General features: G+C 50.8%; 1 protein-coding gene across 1 annotated transcript in view; it reads left to right on the forward strand.

Annotated features, from left to right (window-relative positions):
* Nucleotides 1–16,597, forward strand: part of Pabpc1l (poly(A) binding protein cytoplasmic 1 like) — a 29,548-nt gene that overhangs the window by 7,847 nt on the left and 5,104 nt on the right. The window contains exons 4-10 of the mRNA XM_051143729.1: nucleotides 1,155–1,294; nucleotides 1,645–1,739; nucleotides 4,389–4,526; nucleotides 6,814–6,909; nucleotides 14,023–14,271; nucleotides 15,103–15,193; nucleotides 15,954–16,070. Of these exons, the coding sequence (XP_050999686.1) occupies nucleotides 1,155–1,294; nucleotides 1,645–1,739; nucleotides 4,389–4,526; nucleotides 6,814–6,909; nucleotides 14,023–14,271; nucleotides 15,103–15,193; nucleotides 15,954–16,070 (926 nt within the window). The remainder of the gene's footprint in view (nucleotides 1–1,154; nucleotides 1,295–1,644; nucleotides 1,740–4,388; nucleotides 4,527–6,813; nucleotides 6,910–14,022; nucleotides 14,272–15,102; nucleotides 15,194–15,953; nucleotides 16,071–16,597) is intronic.

Raw genomic sequence — 16,597 nt, forward strand, 5'->3', positions numbered from 1 at the left:
TATCTGCTCCAACTTATGATACGTGTTGCTCCTGCCTTTTGCGTGCCTGGCATTTATTTGTTTCTTTTCTTTTTCTTTTTTGTTTTTTTGTTTTTCGAGACAGGGTTTCTCTGTGTAGCCTTGGCCATCCTGGACTCACTTTGTAGACCAGGCTGGCCTCGAACTTACAGCGATCCGCCTGCCTCTGCCTCCCGAGTGCTGGGATTAAAGGCGTGCGCCACCACGCCCGGCTCTTGTTTCTTAATTAAGGATTCTTTTCAGCCAAGGGCAATAGAATGTGCCTGTGGTCCCAGCTTCTCGGGAGGCAGAGGCAGGAGGAGTTTCAGGGAATCCTGGACAACATAGCAAGATTCTCGTTCTCCCTCCCTCCTTCCCTCCCTCCCTCCCCTCCTCCTTCCTCCTCTCTACCTCCTTCCCTCCTCCCAAAAATGATTCTTAGATGTGTTTATGTGAACTTGAAAATTCTAGATTTTTTTCCCTTTCCTTTTTGCCTATACTTGGAACTGAACTAGGGGGTCATACACGCGAGGCAAGCACTCAATCACTGAGCTATGTCCTTAGCTCAAAAACTCTAGATTTTATAACCAACACACTTACATGTCAGGCGGTCCCCACCAGTGACCCTGGCACTGACCGTGTCTGATTAGCTCACCTTGCCTCCCTGGTACTCTCCATACTGTTAAAGGAATAAACAGAGCCCCGGAAGTGTGATTTGGACCCCGGACTTGTAAGAATGAACCCCGAGAGGCTCAGAGAGGGTCAGTAGCTCACTTAGGATCCCACAGCTAGGCAACGGCAGTGAGGATCCAGGCTTGTGTCTGAGTCCAAACTTGTGCTCTTCTTTCTAGTGCTCTCAGCTGCCTAGTCTCCAGCATTTATTCTGTGTGACTGTGTCGTCTCTAGAGTAAAGTCCTTACAGCCTCACACGAGGGCTGAATTCTAGAGTAAGCTTCTTGCCTACTGAAAACAACCGGGCTTTGGACTGAGTCCATTCACCGAGTACGGCCCTGCCGGAGTGGAGTTTCCAGCGACACCATAGGAAGCTGAAGGATTAACCAACCATCAGTCCACATGGCCAGGGCTGCCGGGTGGGCCCAGGCTGGGCTGGGGAGGTGATGAACCGGGTGGTTTCTACTCTGTTGATGTGTCCGCAGCTTCGTAGGCCACTTCAAGTCTCGACAGAAGCGGGAGGCAGAGCTGGGGGCTCGGGCCCTAGGGTTCACCAACATCTATGTGAAGAATCTACACGTGGACACGGATGAACAAGGCCTCCAGGACCTCTTCTCCCAGTTTGGTGGGCATGTTCCCCAAAGGAGGAGGGGCACACTGTTGCTCTTCTCCCTTGCCCGCGTAGGAGGGAGGAGGGCTTCCCTGGGTCTTCCTGGGGACTTACATAAGAAAGAAGGGAGCTGGGCATGGTGGCTTTAATCCCAGCATTTGGGAGGCAGAGGCAGACGGATTCTTGTGAGTTTGAGGCCAGCCTTGTCTACAGAGTGAGTCCAGGACAGCCAAGGCTACACAGAGAAACCCTGTTTTGGAAAAAAGAAGAAAAAAGAAAAAAGAAAGAAAGAAAGAAAGAAAGAAGGGAAAGTGCTGGCCCTTCCCCCGACTGACTCCCTGCTAAGCCACTTTGGTCCTTCCTAGGAAAGACGCAGAGTGTGAAGGTGATGAGAGACATCAACGGCAAGTCCCGGGGCTTCGGCTTTGTCAATTTTGAGAAGCATGAGGAAGCCCAGAAGGTAGGCGCCTCCATGGCTCTGACCCAGGAAAGAGGCACAAAGCCAGGTCTGGGAAGCCAGAAGATGGGCAGTGTGCCTACAGCTGAGGGCAGGAAAACACCCTCCCCCTGGTCTGGCACGCAAGACCTGAGGCAAGGATAAAGGTGCTCTATCTTTCCTTGTTGGCCTCTAAGCCTTGAAGTTCAAAAAAAAAAAAAAAAAAAAAATTGAACATTTAGGCAGGGGAGCAAAAGTCATCATCACTGTGTGTAAATATTTACTACTAGCTGACCTCTTAGGAAGCCAGTTCTCCTTCAAAGATTTCTTTCCATACCAGTGAAATATCCCAAAGCACTGGCTCAGCGTGCACTTGAGTCTGACTGACTTCCACTGCTTTCTGTGGATCAACCGATGGGAATTCGGTTCTCCAAGTCAATTGCACTGTCCTGGCAGGAGGTGCATGGTTTTAATGTACCTAGCCACAGATGGCATACTCACACACAGATACACACCATACACATGCAGTAAGCCTTTAAAATGTGTGGTAATGTAATGTGAAAGGTTGAGGAGGCTAAGAGATGGCAGAGTGGTTAAGAGCACTGGCGGCTCTTACGGAGGACGCAGGTTCAATTCCCAGCTCTCACACAGTAGCTCTCAACCATCTATAATCCCAATTCCAGGCCATCCTTCACCCTCTTCTGGCCTCCATGCGTACCAGGCACACACATAGTATAGAGACACAAATACAAACACTTATGCACATATAATAACAAAATAACTTTACCTTTTTAAAAAGATTTTTAAAGAGAGAGAAAGTTGGGTGGTAGTGGCACACCCCCCCCCTTTAATTCCAGCACTCTGGAGGCAGAGGCAGGTTAGTGAGTTCTAGGACAGCCAAGGCTACAGAAAAACCCTCCCCCTGCCACATGCACACACAATAAAATAAAATAAAATAAAAATAAAAAAGAAGAAAGGAAGAGAGAAAATAAAAGAAAAATCAGGATTGAAGTGCAAATGTTTCCAAAAATCTTTAAGAATACCCTCATGATTAGGAAAAATAATTGTTCTGTGGGGCTGGAGAGATGGTCCAGGGGGTAAGAGCACTGGCTGCTCTTCTAGAGGTCCTGAGTTCAAATCCCAGAAACCACATGGTGGCTCACAACCATCTATAGTGTTATCTGATGCCCTCTTCTGGCCTGCAGGTGTACATGCAGGCAGAGCACTGTATACATAATAGATAACTGGAAAAAAAAAAAACAAAAAAACCAAGAAAAACAAGAAATTATTTTGTGTTGTAAACCATAGCACGAGGGCTAGTGATTTGACATGTCATTTTTCAAGAATGATGTTTGTTGCTTTGTTCAACTTAGCCTGGTGTGATCGCTTATTTTGTAACAGGCCTTCTAGAGCCGTGTAAAGTTCACACCAAAACTGAGTCAGTGGCATAGATAGTCCACACACACACCTTTTACACACACAGCCTCCCCCACTATCAGCACCCCCACCAGAGTGGCACATTTGTCACCACAACGATGACACTTTTGACACAAACACCGTCAACTGAGAGTCTCCGGTCTACACTAGGGTTCGTTCTTGGTGGTGTTCACCCTCTTGGCTTGGACAAATATAGAAGTGTATGCATCCACCATTACCGTATATGACAGAGTATTTTCACCCCTCTAAAACCTGGGCTCAGCCCATCCTTTCCAATACTCCAGCCTCCCAATCCTGACTGTGCTTCTTGCGGGCCTCATTGTTTTGCCTTTTCCAGGATGTAACCGGGAACAGTAGATGGAACACATCTTGTACTGATTGGCTTCTTTCAGTGTAATGTACATTTAAGTACTTGGGACTAGGGAGATGGCTCAGCAGTTAGGAACACAGACTGCTCCTCCAGAGGATCCAAGTTTAGTTTCCAGCACCCACGTTAGGAGACTCACAACCCCGTGTGACTCCAGCTCTCAGGGGTCTACTATTGTCTTTTCGACACTTAGGGCACTGCACATGAGTGCTCGCAGCCCCACTCAGATATGCACATCAACACACACTTGAAAAGCCTTTAAAATTTAGATAGGAAAACAGCATTAATTTTGAGGTTTCTGTTTGTGTTTTGTTTTTCTTTTTTCTTTTTGTTTTTTTGTTTTGTTTTGTTTTGTTTCCGAGACAGGGTCTCTCTGTGTAGCCTTGGCTGTCCTGGACTCACTTTGTCGACCAGGCTGTCCTCAAACTCACAGCCTCCCGAGTGCTGGGATTAAAGGTGTGCGCCACCACCGCCCGGCGGGTTTCGTTTTTATTTTCTTTTTGGTTGAGACAGAGTCTCGGCTTATAACCCCAGCTGGCCTTGTCAGGGAGTGCACCCAGCTAGCCTTGTACTCACTGCCTTCCTCTGGCCATGTTGTCACTACGTAGGCTTCTATTCTGGTTTTGTTTTTGTTTTTCTTTTTAAAGAAAACCTTTTATCAAAAATGTAAAATCCACAATTTACTGTAGAGTTTTGTGCTGTATCTTTAAAAAAAAAGTGGTTGCCCTGTAAGAGGCCTTTTCCTGGGGTATTCATTATTATCCACCAGGAAGGCCAGCCTAGGTGTTAGGAAGAAGCCTCCTGTGGCCCGGGAGGCAGGGTTGGAGGCCACGACCAGAGAGTTGACCATGCGCACTCCTCCTCTCCAGGCTGTGGACCACATGAACGGGAAGGAGGTGAGCGGGCAGCAGCTGTATGTAGGTCGGGCCCAGAAGCGGGCAGAGCGGCAGAGCGAGCTGAAGCGCAGGTTTGAGCAGATGAAGCAGGAGAGGCAGAGCCGCTACCAGGTGAGGCCGGGCCTCCTGGGAGCTGGGCTGTCTCAGAGTGGGCAGCTGCTCCTGGAGGGTAGCGGTAGCAACTCCAAATGTGTCCTTCCTATAGCCACCCTCCTTCTAGAGAGATGGCTCAGGGCAGGAGCCAGGTGAGCACTGTGGTAGGCTTCCCTGCCTGGCTGGTGACGGACGAGAAGTGGCTGAACCAACAAGGGGCTGGCTGGGATGCTGTCTACTTTAGTCAGAATAATCCTTTGTGTGTCCGATACCAACTGCATCCTTCAGCGATGTACAGCAAAAGTGCCCTGCGTACTTCTAAATGCCTCTGGAGGACACCCTACTTTAGGTTGAGAATAACTAGGCCAGATGTGTTACATCCAGAAGCTGGAATGTAATTTAGTCATTAAAATCACCTTAAGCTGTGGCTCAGATAGCAAAGTGTTTGTTGTGCAAACATGGGAACTTGAGTTTGACCCTTGCTGCCCGCACTCCTCCCTTCCCCCCCCCCCACCCCCAGTACCCACATAAAAGCTGAGTATGGCAGCACAGAATTTAATACAAACAATGGGAGAGACAGGCTGATCCCTGGGGCTTGCTGCCTACAGGCTTAGCCTAACTGGTGATCCTCGGCTGCTGGTGAAGAGGGTCAGTCTCAAAAACCAAGGAGTGATTAAGGCCAACCTCCGGCCTCCCTGCATGTACACACACAAAGAATTACAGTGAGCTAGCTGCCATTTTTTTTTTTTTTTTTTTTTTTTTTAGGATTTATCTATTTTCTGTGTCTGAGTGTTTGCATAAATGTGTGTAAAACAGTGTGTACATGCCTGTTACCTGTGGAGTTCAGAAGAGGCCACCAGATCCTCTGGAACCCGAGTTATACATGGTTGTTGGCCACATACAGGCTCAGGGTCCTCTGCGAGAGCAGCATGTGCTCTTAACTGCCCAGTCATCTCTCCACCTCCTTGTCACCATTTTTGAGACAGAGTCTCACTGCATAGATAGTTCTGGTTCACCTGGGACTCACTATGTAGACCAGGCTGGCCGTGATCCTCCTGTCTCTCTCTCGAATGCTGCGCTTACAGTCGTGAGCTACCACAAACCACAAGATAACTACTTAAAACTTAGATCCATTAAAAATTAGTGGAGCCAGGCATGGTGGTGCACTCCTGTAATCCCAGCACCCAGGAGGCAGAGGCAGAGGCAGATGGATCTCTGTGAGTTCAAGGCCAGCTTGGTTTACAAAGAGAGTCCAGGATAGTCAGGGCTACACAGAGAACCCTGTCTCGAAAAACAAAACCCTCCCCCCCCCCAAAAAAAAAATAGTGTAGATAAGCACAGTGTAACGTTATGGAGATGAACTCCTCTACTTTTTTTTTTTTGAGACAGGGTTTCTCTGTGTAGCCTTGGCTGCCCTGGACTTGCTTTGTAGACTACCTGGCCTCGAACTCACAGCCTGCCTCTGCCTCCCGAGTGCTGGGATTAAAGGCGTGCGCCACCATGCCTGGCTTTTTTTTTTTTTTTTTTTTTTTTTTTTTTTAAATAAAAGTTTTAGATTTTGAGCCAGGCGTGGTGGCACATGCCTTTAATCCCAGCACTTGGGAGGCAGAGGCAGGTAGATCTCTGTGAGTTCAAGGCCAGCCTGGTCTACAAAAGCAAGTCCAGGACAGCCAAGGGTACACAGAGAAACCCTGTCTTGAAAAACAAAAAAGCAAAGTGTGAGATGTTACGGACCATGTACATGATGTGTATGCATGTGTACCATGTCCTCCGAGAGAAACAGCTTTCTCCCCACTGCCGGGACACTTGAGAATGCCTAGAATGTTCAGGAGTCACAGCTGGGAGGCAGGGACGCTGGCCAACGTTCTGTGGTGGGCAGCACAGTCCACACGACAGAGGACTGGGACAAAAGGTTGTGCTGGCGTTTCTCTAAGATGGGGATTAAAGTTTCCTTATCGCAGGATTGATACATAAAAGGGCTTGGTGTGGTGTCTTGCATCGTGTAAGATAATAGGTCAGTGGCCAGATGGCGAAGCGGCAGCTACCCTGTACTCTGTGACTAAGGCACAATGGGCTTGTCAGGAGTGCTGCCTACAGCTGTCCCACCCAGCTGTCCAGAGAGTCTCAGCCTGCTGCGGGGCTGAGAGCTTCTTCCATGGTCCTACTGTGTGAAATGGAAAGCTAAGATCTGTGTAGGGGTGTGAGGCTGCATGAGGCTGGGCTCTGCATGTCCCTCTGGCAGTCTGGGGCTAGGTGGGGGCGGGGGAAGGGGGGAGGGACACTGAGCAGTATCCCTTCTTTTCAGGGTGTGAACCTCTATGTGAAGAACCTGGATGACTCCATTAACGATGAGAGGCTGAGGGAAGTTTTCTCTACCTATGGAGTGATCACCAGTGCTAAGGTGAGGGGTGCAGCACCCCTAGAGGGCTCCTTCCCTTCGTGCCACCCCACAACCCTCAGACTCTCACCCCTGCACATCCCCAGCTTTTCCCCTTGCACAATTCCAGCTTTTCACCCCTACAACCCTCAGACTCTGTCCCCTGCACACTCCCAGCTTCTCACCCCTGCACAGATGCCTAGGCTTTCACCACTGCATCACCCTAACCTCTCACCCCTGCACACCCCAGCTTCTCACCCCTGCACACTCCCAGCTTCTCACCCCTGCACAGATGCCTAGGCTTTCACCACTGCATCACCCTAACCTCTCACCATTGCACACCCCCAGCTTCTCACCCCTGCACACCCCCAGCTTCTCACCCCTGTACACTCCCAGCTTCTCATCCCTACATACCCCTGGTTTTTCACCCCTGCACAGCCCCCAACCCCAGTTTCTCACCCCTGCATACTCCCACCTTCTCATCCCTACACACCACAATCTTTCACCCCTGCACCCCCAGCTTCTCATCCCTGCATAACCCCTAGCTTCTCACCCCTGCACACCCCCAGCTTCTCACCCCTGTATACCCCTAGCTTCTCACCCCTGCATAACCCCCAGCTTCTCACCCCTGCACACCCCAGCTTCTCACCCCTGCATACTCCCAGCTTCTCACCCCTGCACACTCCCACCTTCTCATCCCTACACACCACAACCTTTCACTCCTGCACCCCCCAGCTTCTCACCCCTGCATACCCCCAGCTTCTCACCCCTGTATACCCCCAGCTTCTCACCCCTGCACACCCCCAGCTTCTCACCCCTGCACACCCCAGCTTCTCACCCCTGCATACCCCCAGCTTCTCACCCCTGCACACCCCCAGCTTCCCACCCCTGCACACCCCCAGCTTCTCACCCCTGCATAACCCCCAGCTTCTCACCCCTGCATAACCCCCAGCTTCTCACCTGGCTTCCAGGGCCTTTGGGTTGGGTCCCTCTTTCTGTTTCTGGTTGACGCCTTTTGAGATCCATCGGCAGCCTTGCTGGATTAGATAGGAAGAAAATAAACATATAATCTAGCCATAGAGTTGGGCTTGGTGCACTGTAACCTTGTTTTCCTCAACAAACCTCCACAGATACCTACTGTATGCCAGATTCCAGAGATGCATCCTATGTCTAGGCCTCGGTTTACTCACCTCTTGCCACTCTTTCCTCCCCATTTGTTGAGTCCTAGCTGTGTGCCTAATCTTGGGAAGCACCCAAGATGTGACAAATGGCCATTCTACTCAGCAGTTCTGTGGCCGTGAACGAGGCTTAGAGCCCATGTCTCATCCACAAGATGTGGGGGCAGCATGGACTGTGTCCGTGAGGTCAACCTGTGTGAGCAGGTCTCTCCTCCCACTGTATGGGACCAAGGACTCTAACTCAAGTCATCAGGCTTGGCAGCAAGTGCCTTGACCTGCTGAACCATCTCTGCAGCCCCAGGGACATTGGACTATATAAAGGTAGCTCCGGGGACAGTGAGACGGCCCACAATTCATTATTTCGTGCCAGGCTCTGTGGGAAGTATATGCAAATTAGTAAGCTGCAGTCCACGCCTCTGAGGACTTCATGATCTAGTGATAAGGTCAGGTGCATCACTAGTGTGAGATGGGAGGTTGGGTCTGGCGAGTGCTCAAGTGCTTGCCTTGCTAGCACCAGGACCTGAGTTCTCGCCTAAGAACAGAGTGTGGCGCTGTGTGCAGTGGTGGTGCTGTGTGCGGTGCTGTGTGCTGTGTGCGGTGCTATGTGCTGTGTGTGGTGCTATGTGCTGTGTGCGGTGCTATGTGCTGTGTGCGGTGCTATGTGCTGTGTGTGGTGCTATGTGCTGTGTGCGGTGCTATGTGCTGTGTGTGGTGCTGTGTGCTGTGTGTGGTGCTATGTGCTGTGTGCGGTGCTATGTGCTGTGTGCGGTGCTATGTGCTGTGTGTGGTGCTGTGTGCTGTGTGTGGTGCTATGTGCTGTGTGCGGTGCTATGTGCTGTGTGCGGTGCTGTGTGTGGTGCTATGTGCTGTGTGCGGTGCTATGTGCTGTGTGCGGTGCTATGTGCTGTGTGCGGTGCTATGTGCTGTGTGCGGTGCTATGTGCTGTGTGCGGTGCTATGTGCTGTGTGTGGTGCTGTGTGCTGTGTGCGGTGCTATGTGCTGTGTGCGGTGCTATGTGCTGTGTGCGGTGCTGTGTGCTGTGTGTGGTGCTATGTGCTGTGTGCTGTGTGCTGTGTGGTGGTGCTGTGTGCGGTGCTGTGTGCTGTGTGCTGTGCTATGTGCTGTGTGTGGTGCTGTGTGTGGTGCTGTGTGCTGTGTGCGGTGCTATGTGCTGTGTGTGGTGCTGTGTGCTGTGTGCGGTGCTGTGTGCTGTGTGTGGTGCTGTGTGCTGTGTGTGGTGCTGTGTGCGGTGCTATGTGCTGTGTGCGGTGCTGTGTGTGGTGCTATGTGCTGTGTGTGGTGCTATGTGCTGTGTGCGGTGCTATGTGCTGTGTGCGGTGCTATGTGCTGTGTGCGGTGCTATGTGCTGTGTGCGGTGCTATGTGCTGTGTGCGGTGCTATGTGCTGTGTGCGGTGCTGTGTGCTGTGTGCGGTGCTGTGTGCTGTGTGCGGTGCTGTGTGCGGTGCTGTGTGCTGTGTGCGGTGCTATGTGCTGTGTGTGGTGCTATGTGCTGTGTGTGGTGCTGTGTGCTGTGTGTGGTGCTGTGTGTGGTGCTGTGTGCTGTGTGTGGTGCTGTGTGCTGTGTGCGGTGCTGTGTGCTGTGTGTGGTGCTGTGTGCTGTGTGTGGTGCTGTGTGCTGTGTGTGGTGCTATGTGCTGTGTGCGGTGCTGTGTGCTGTGTGTGGTGCTGTGTGCTGTGTGTGGTGCTATGTGCTGTGTGTGGTGCTGTGTGCTGTGTGTGGTGCTGTGTGCTGTGTGTGGTGCTGTGTGCTGTGTGTGGTGCTGTGTGCTGTGTGCTGTGCTGTGTGCTGTGTGCTGTGCTGTGTGCTGTGTGCTGTGCTGTGTGCTGTGTGCTGTGCTGTGTGCTGTGTGCTGTGCTGTGTGCTGTGTGTGGTGCTGTGTGCTGTGTGCGGTGCTATGTGCTGTGTGCGGTGCTATGTGCTGTGTGTGGTGCTGTGTGCTGTGTGCGGTGCTATGTGCTGTGTGCGGTGCTATGTGCTGTGTGTGGTGCTGTGTGCTGTGTGTGGTGCTGTGCTGTGTGCGGTGCTGTGTGTGGTGCTATGTGCTGTGTGCGGTGCTATGTGCTGTGTGTGGTGCTGTGTGCTGTGTGTGGTGCTGTGCTGTGTGCGGTGCTGTGTGTGGTGCTATGTGCTGTGTGTGGTGCTGTGTGCGGTGCTATGTGCTGTGTGTGGTGCTGTGTGTGGTGCTATGTGCTGTGTGCGGTGCTGTGTGCGGTGCTGTGCTGTGTGCGGTGCTGTGTGTGGTGCTGTGTGCTGTGTGCGGTGCTATGTGCTGTGTGTGGTGCTGTGTGCTGTGTGCGGTGCTGTGTGTGGTGCTGTGTGCTGTGTGTGGTGCTGTGTGTGGTGCTATGTGCTGTGTGTGGTGCTGTGTGCGGTGCTATGTGCTGTGTGTGGTGCTATGTGCTGTGTGCGGTGCTATGTGCTGTGTGCGGTGCTGTGTGCTGTGTGTGGTGCTATGTGCTGTGTGTGGTGCTGTGTGCTGTGTGCGGTGCTGTGTGCGGTGCTATGTGCTGTGTGCTGTGTGTGGTGCTATGTGCTGTGTGTGGTGCTGTGTGCTATGTGCTGTGTGTGGTGCTATGTGCTGTGTGCGGTGCTATGTGCTGTGTGCTGTGTGCGGTGCTATGTGCTGTGTGCTGTGTGTGGTGCTATGTGCTGTGTGCTGTGTGCGGTGCTATGTGCTGTGTGCGGTGCTATGTGCTGTGTGCTGTGTGCGGTGCTATGTGCTGTGTGCTGTGTGCGGTGCTATGTGCTGTGTGCTGTGTGCGGTGCTATGTGCTGTGTGCTGTGTGTGGTGCTATGTGCTGTGTGCGGTGCTATGTGCTGTGTGTGGTGCTATGTGCTGTGTGTGGTGCTATGTGCTGTGTGTGGTGCTATGTGCTGTGTGTGGTGCTGTGTGCTGTGTGTGGTGCTATGTGCTGTGTGCGGTGCTATGTGCTGTGTGTGGTGCTATGTGCTGTGTGTGGTGCTATGTGCTGTGTGTGGTGCTATGTGCTGTGTGTGGTGCTGTGTGCTGTGTGTGGTGCTATGTGCTGTGTGTGGTGCTATGTGCTGTGTGTGGTGCTATGTGCTGTGTGTGGTGCTATGTGCTGTGTGTGGTGCTATGTGCTGTGTGTGGTGCTATGTGCTGTGTGTGGTGCTGTGTGCTGTGTGTGGTGCTGTGTGCTGTGTGTGGTGCTGTGTGCTGTGTGTGGTGCTGTGTGCTATGTGCTGTGTGTGGTGCTATGTGCTGTGTGCGGTGCTGTGTGCGGTGCTGTGTGCGGTGCTATGTGCTGTAATCCCAAACAAGCAGATTTCTGGAGCTTGCTGGCCAGTCAGTCTCTCCTCCTTGAGACCCTGTCACAAACCAAGGTGAACAGCAGAGTAATGATACCCATGGCTTTCCTTTGGCCTCTGTAGACACATATGAACATTTGTCCTGCACATGAGAGCACGCGCGCGCGCACACACACACACACACACACACACACACACACACACACACACGATGAGAAGCAGTGCTGAAGACAGAGATGCTGGAGCTCAGTGGGACAGTAAGGAGCTCCTTGGTGGAAGTGGACATGGCCTTTGATTTGACTATGAGGAGATAGGGTAGAGGGCCAGGAGGGCATTGTATAATGAGAATTTATCTAAATATATATATATGTATGTATTCGAGACAAGTTTCTCTGTACAGCCCTGGCAGTCCTGGAACTCACTCTGTAGACCAGGATGGTCTTGAACTCAAGAGAGAGTCACCTGCCTCTGCCTCCTGAGGATTAAAGACATGTGCCACCACCTCCCACAAGGCAGATAGCTTTGTTTGTTTGTTTTTTGTTTTAAGAGACCAAAAAGCCATATGGTGGTGATGTACACCTTTGATCCCAGCACTCAGGAGGCAGAGGCAGGTGGATTTCTGAGTTCGAGGCCAGCCTGGTTTACAGGACAGCCAAGGCTTCACAGTGAAACCTTGTCTTGAAAAACCAAAAACCAAAACAAACAAACAAAAAAACTATCTGCTAAGCCGGGCGTGGTGGTTCATGCCTGTAATCCCAGCACTTGGGAGACAGACGCAGGTGGATTGCTGTGAGTTCGAGGTCAGCCTGGTCTACAAGTGAGTCTAGGACAGCCAAGGCTACACAGAGAAACCCTGTCTTGAAAAAACAAACAAACAAACAAACAAACCAAAACAACAAAAACAAAGACAAAACACACACAAAAAAACCTGCTAATGGAAGTTCTTAGCAATATTTTTGCACCAAGACTTCTGGTCCGTGGGTTAGAAGATGACTCAGTGTGTAAGAGTGCTTGCTGTACAAGTGGAAAGACCCAGTTCAAATCTCCAGTACCTATGTGAAAACCTAACTCTGCTCATGGGTGAGCCTATAACCCAAGTGCTGTGTTGGGGTGAGACAGGAAGACAGCAGGGCCCTGCTGGCTGCCAGCCAGTCTAGCTTCAGGGACAGTGAGATTCCATCTCAAGGGAATAAGGTGGAGAGTGGTAGAACAAGATGTCCAACATTGTGCAGTGTGTATACAACACACACACACACACACACACACACACACACACTATGACATCTAGTCTGATGGGCCTGTGGACTCCTTCTAAGAATATTTTTAAATGCAAATAATAAAATTCATAACATTATCAGGAAGACAGTTGTATTGAAATCTGCCAAAATCCTAAAGCGGCAGCCCTACGCGCTGTACTGTTGATGCAGCTAAGATCCGCCACAACAGCGAGGAGGAATAGCACATTGAGATCGGCATTAGTTTACTTTTTGGTTGTCCACCTCTGTAACTGAAGACAATAAAGACACTTATGCACAGCTCTACCAGTGTGCCACCCTTCAGGTCTACAGCCAAGAGGGGTGGCAGCTTGAGAGTCGCTGTGTCACAGCGCGAACTCCCGCTGGAGTGGTGGGTTAAATGGGCTCTTGTGCGTCAAGCCAGAAGAGGGTTAGGAACGCATCTTGCGTCTGATCTGGGGAGAGATGAAGATGATTAGGTTTTTTTTTTTTTTAAAGATTTATTTATTTATTTATTTATTATACAGTGCTCTTCCTGCAATGTGTGCCTGCATACCAGAAGAAGGCACCAGATCTAATTACAGATGGCTGTAAGCCACCATGTGGTTGCTGGAAATTGAACTCAGGACCTCTGAAAGAACAGCCTGTGCTGTTAGCCGCTGAGCCATCTCTCTAGGCCAGAGGACGATCAGTTTAAAAGCTGCGATCAGAGCAAAGCCTGGAGTTGGGACAGCGGCCCTTTAGTTGACAGGAGTTGGCAGTAGCCTAGTCAACCGTAGTGAGGGAAGTGTGGGCTCGAGGCACACAGCAATCTCTGCTTTTCTTTTTTCTTTTCTTTTCTTTTTTTTTTTTTATTGAGGGGGAGCCTGTTGGGTGGTAGACAAGGTCTTGCTGTGTAACTAGGTTGGCTCTGAACTTACTATGTCTGTCGCACAGGCTGGCTTTGAACTCACAGTAGCCTCTTGCCTCAGCTCTCCAACTCACATCCCAGTGCTGAGTTACAGGTGTGACCACCACACCTTTCTCTGTGTGTACTGCTCTTTAATTTTTCTGGAAGTCTAAGATGTCACCAGAAGAGTAAGGTAAGAGGGCAGCTGAGAAAATTTGTTGCAAACCTCTGAAGCCTCCGGCCTCACGCCTTGAGGAAGACTAGAACTCACCAGACTTGTCTTTTGAGTCCTGGTTTGTGCTTGAGCCACCAGGTAGGTGGCCTTGGACAAGTCACTCTTGAGTCACCAGTTTTCTCCTGCAGAGGGGTAGCCACGGTGCCCCCCTCAATCAGGAGGCTGGGTGTGAGCCACAAAGACTAGTGAAGTGTGTGGCCTCACACAGTAGGCCTCAGTAAATGAGGGGTGCATGGTTTGTCCCCTTATCACAGTGTGTCCCAGGGCCTTCTGGGTAAACGGAAGTATCTGTTCTCTTGTCTTTTAGGTGATGACAGAGAGTAGCCATAGCAAGGGCTTTGGCTTTGTGTGCTTCTCCTCTCCAGAAGAGGCAACGAAGGCCGTGACGGAGATGAACGGGCGCATCGTGGGCACCAAGCCACTGTACGTGGCCCTGGCCCAGCGCAAAGAGGAGCGGAAGGCCATCTTGACGAACCAGTATAGGCGGCGCCTCTCTCGCCCTGTCTTGAGCTCCTTCCAGCAGCCTACCAGCTATTTGCTACCTGCTGTACCCCAGGTAACCGTGTGCCACAGCTCCTGCAGCGGGACAGAACCCCACAAATAGAGGGTCTGTTGAAAACGCCTTGAGTGGGAGCTGGGGAGATGGCTCAGTGGCCAAGAGCACTGGCTGCTCGTCCAGAGGTCCCGAGTTTAATTCCCAGTAACCACGTGGTGGTGGCTCACAACCATCTATACATGGCCTCTTCTGGCATGCAAGTGTACATGCAGGCAGAGCACTCGTATACATTAAATAAATACATAAATAAATATTAAAAAAAAGAAAAAAGAAAACACCTTGGGCAAGCTGTCCCAACCCCTTAATTCCTCACTGGTTCCCACTTTTGAAAGGGGCATAGCATGCTATCTTGTCTTTATGAATGAGTTTGGGAAGTCTTGCAGTAAGTATTGGATCCTGCATTTCTTTATTGTATCTGTTGTCTTCTCAGTTATGCCAGAACCCGTCAGCTATCCTAAACAGTCACAGTTCTTGTATCATTTCCCCCAACAGCCCCTGGCTGTTTGTGTTCCGAGGAGCATGCCTGCGAGAATGACCTCAAAGAGCTCAGAGCAGTAGAAAGATGTGTGTGATTGAAGACCGCTGGCTTGGTAGCATCCTTTAGCAATCGCTTGAGCTGGTACTAAGGGAAGTGACGTACTCTATCTAGGTCGTTGGGCTAGAGGAAGGAACAATGGCTGAAACAAATCTGAGATCTTGCTCTGAGGGGTTTAGAGATAAAAAAGATCCTGATGGAGGAGCCTGCACGGAGGCCTGAGCTGCCTCCTGCAGGGGATAGTGTGGTCGCTGAGAAGATGCAAACCCCCTCATCCCGGTCCTCTTCTCCCACAGTCTACAGCACAGGCTATGTACTATGGTTCTGGCTCTATAGCTCCAATACAACCCGATCCCAGGTGGACTGCCCAGCCGCGTGGACCTTCGTGTAAGTGACCCAGCCCTTCCACCTCCAGCCGAGCTTGTGGGGAGGGGGGGGGAACTCAAGGGAAGAGCCAGTCTGTAACTATGGGTCAGGCTTGGCTTTGCATTTTGTAGAACTGGTTACCCTCCTTCTCAGAGCCTGTTTCGCCTTCCCAACTTGGGACTAAATGGAATTTTCCAGAAGCGGCAAGTGCTGTGGCAACCCTGGCACAGACACACAGTGGGGCCATTATCAGCTGTCTCCAAAGGCTTCTCTGATTTGAGGCTGAAAATTCTTGCAGAGCAGAGGAAAAAATAAAACAAACTCTTCAAGCTAAATTGCTGGCAAATGGCCTTTCTCAGAGCGAAGCTTACACTGTGTTCTCATGGGACTACAGTGAAGGATTAGGATACCATATTTTTTGGACCATAAAATGCACTTTTCCCCCCAAAAGTGGAGATGGGGGAAGAATTAGGGTGCACCTTATGGTCCAATTGCTGTTTTTATTGTTTTACTTCTCTAAAAACTGGGTGTGTCTTATGGTCAGGTGCATCTTATGATCCAAAAAATATGGTACTTGAGAATTTCAGGGCCTGGGGAGACATGAGCTGGTCTTGTCATTGCAGATTTCTACACACCTGTGCTAGAGTTCTTGGCTTAGATAAATTGACTCTCTCTCTCTCTACTGCGAGTTTCTAGTTCCTTAGCTCTGGGAACTTCGGGGCACAGTGTGTCACTTTGATTATTACCCAAGACCTCTTTTTGTTTTTCTCTGTGCTGTAAGCTACCTGCTCTCCAGCTGCCTCCGTGGTCCAGCCTCTAAGCTCGACGCAACACTCCTGTATTCATCTCAGCGGAGCCAGGCAGGCCTCCCATCAGGTGCCTCATGCGCAGAGAGTGGGTGAGTGTGACTAAGGCCAGGCCTACAGAGCTAGTTCCAGGACAGCCGGGACTCCACAAAGAAACCTTGTCTTAAAAAACAAAACAAACTAGTTTATCTTAAAAATAGCATTAACAAGCCAGGTGTGTTTAATTCCAGCACTCGGGAGGCAGAGGCAAGTGGATCTCTGTGAGTTTGAGGCCAGCCTGGTCTACAAAATGAGTCCAGGATGGCCGAGGCTATACAGGGAAACCCTGTCTCAGGCCAGGTGTGGGGAGAGTGAAGTCAAGTCTTAACACTGGGCTCGACAGTGGAGGGAGCGTAGACCAGGCTCCCTAGTGACCTTGCTTTCTTGGCAAGCCAGACCAGTTTTGGAGGCTATCTATACCATAAACGGTAGCTCGGCATCCAGCCCTTTGTTGGGTGTCACTTTGTGACCCTTGCTGATGCCTATCTCTGCTGGCTAAATCTTTAAAATAGGGATAAAAGTAGTATGCCCAAGCGGGGTGTGGTGGCACATACCTGTAATCCCAACGCCCTGGGAGGCA

This window comes from Acomys russatus, chromosome 4 (assembly GCF_903995435.1).
Source record: "Acomys russatus chromosome 4, mAcoRus1.1, whole genome shotgun sequence".
In the NCBI taxonomy this organism is placed as follows: domain Eukaryota; kingdom Metazoa; phylum Chordata; class Mammalia; order Rodentia; family Muridae; genus Acomys; species Acomys russatus.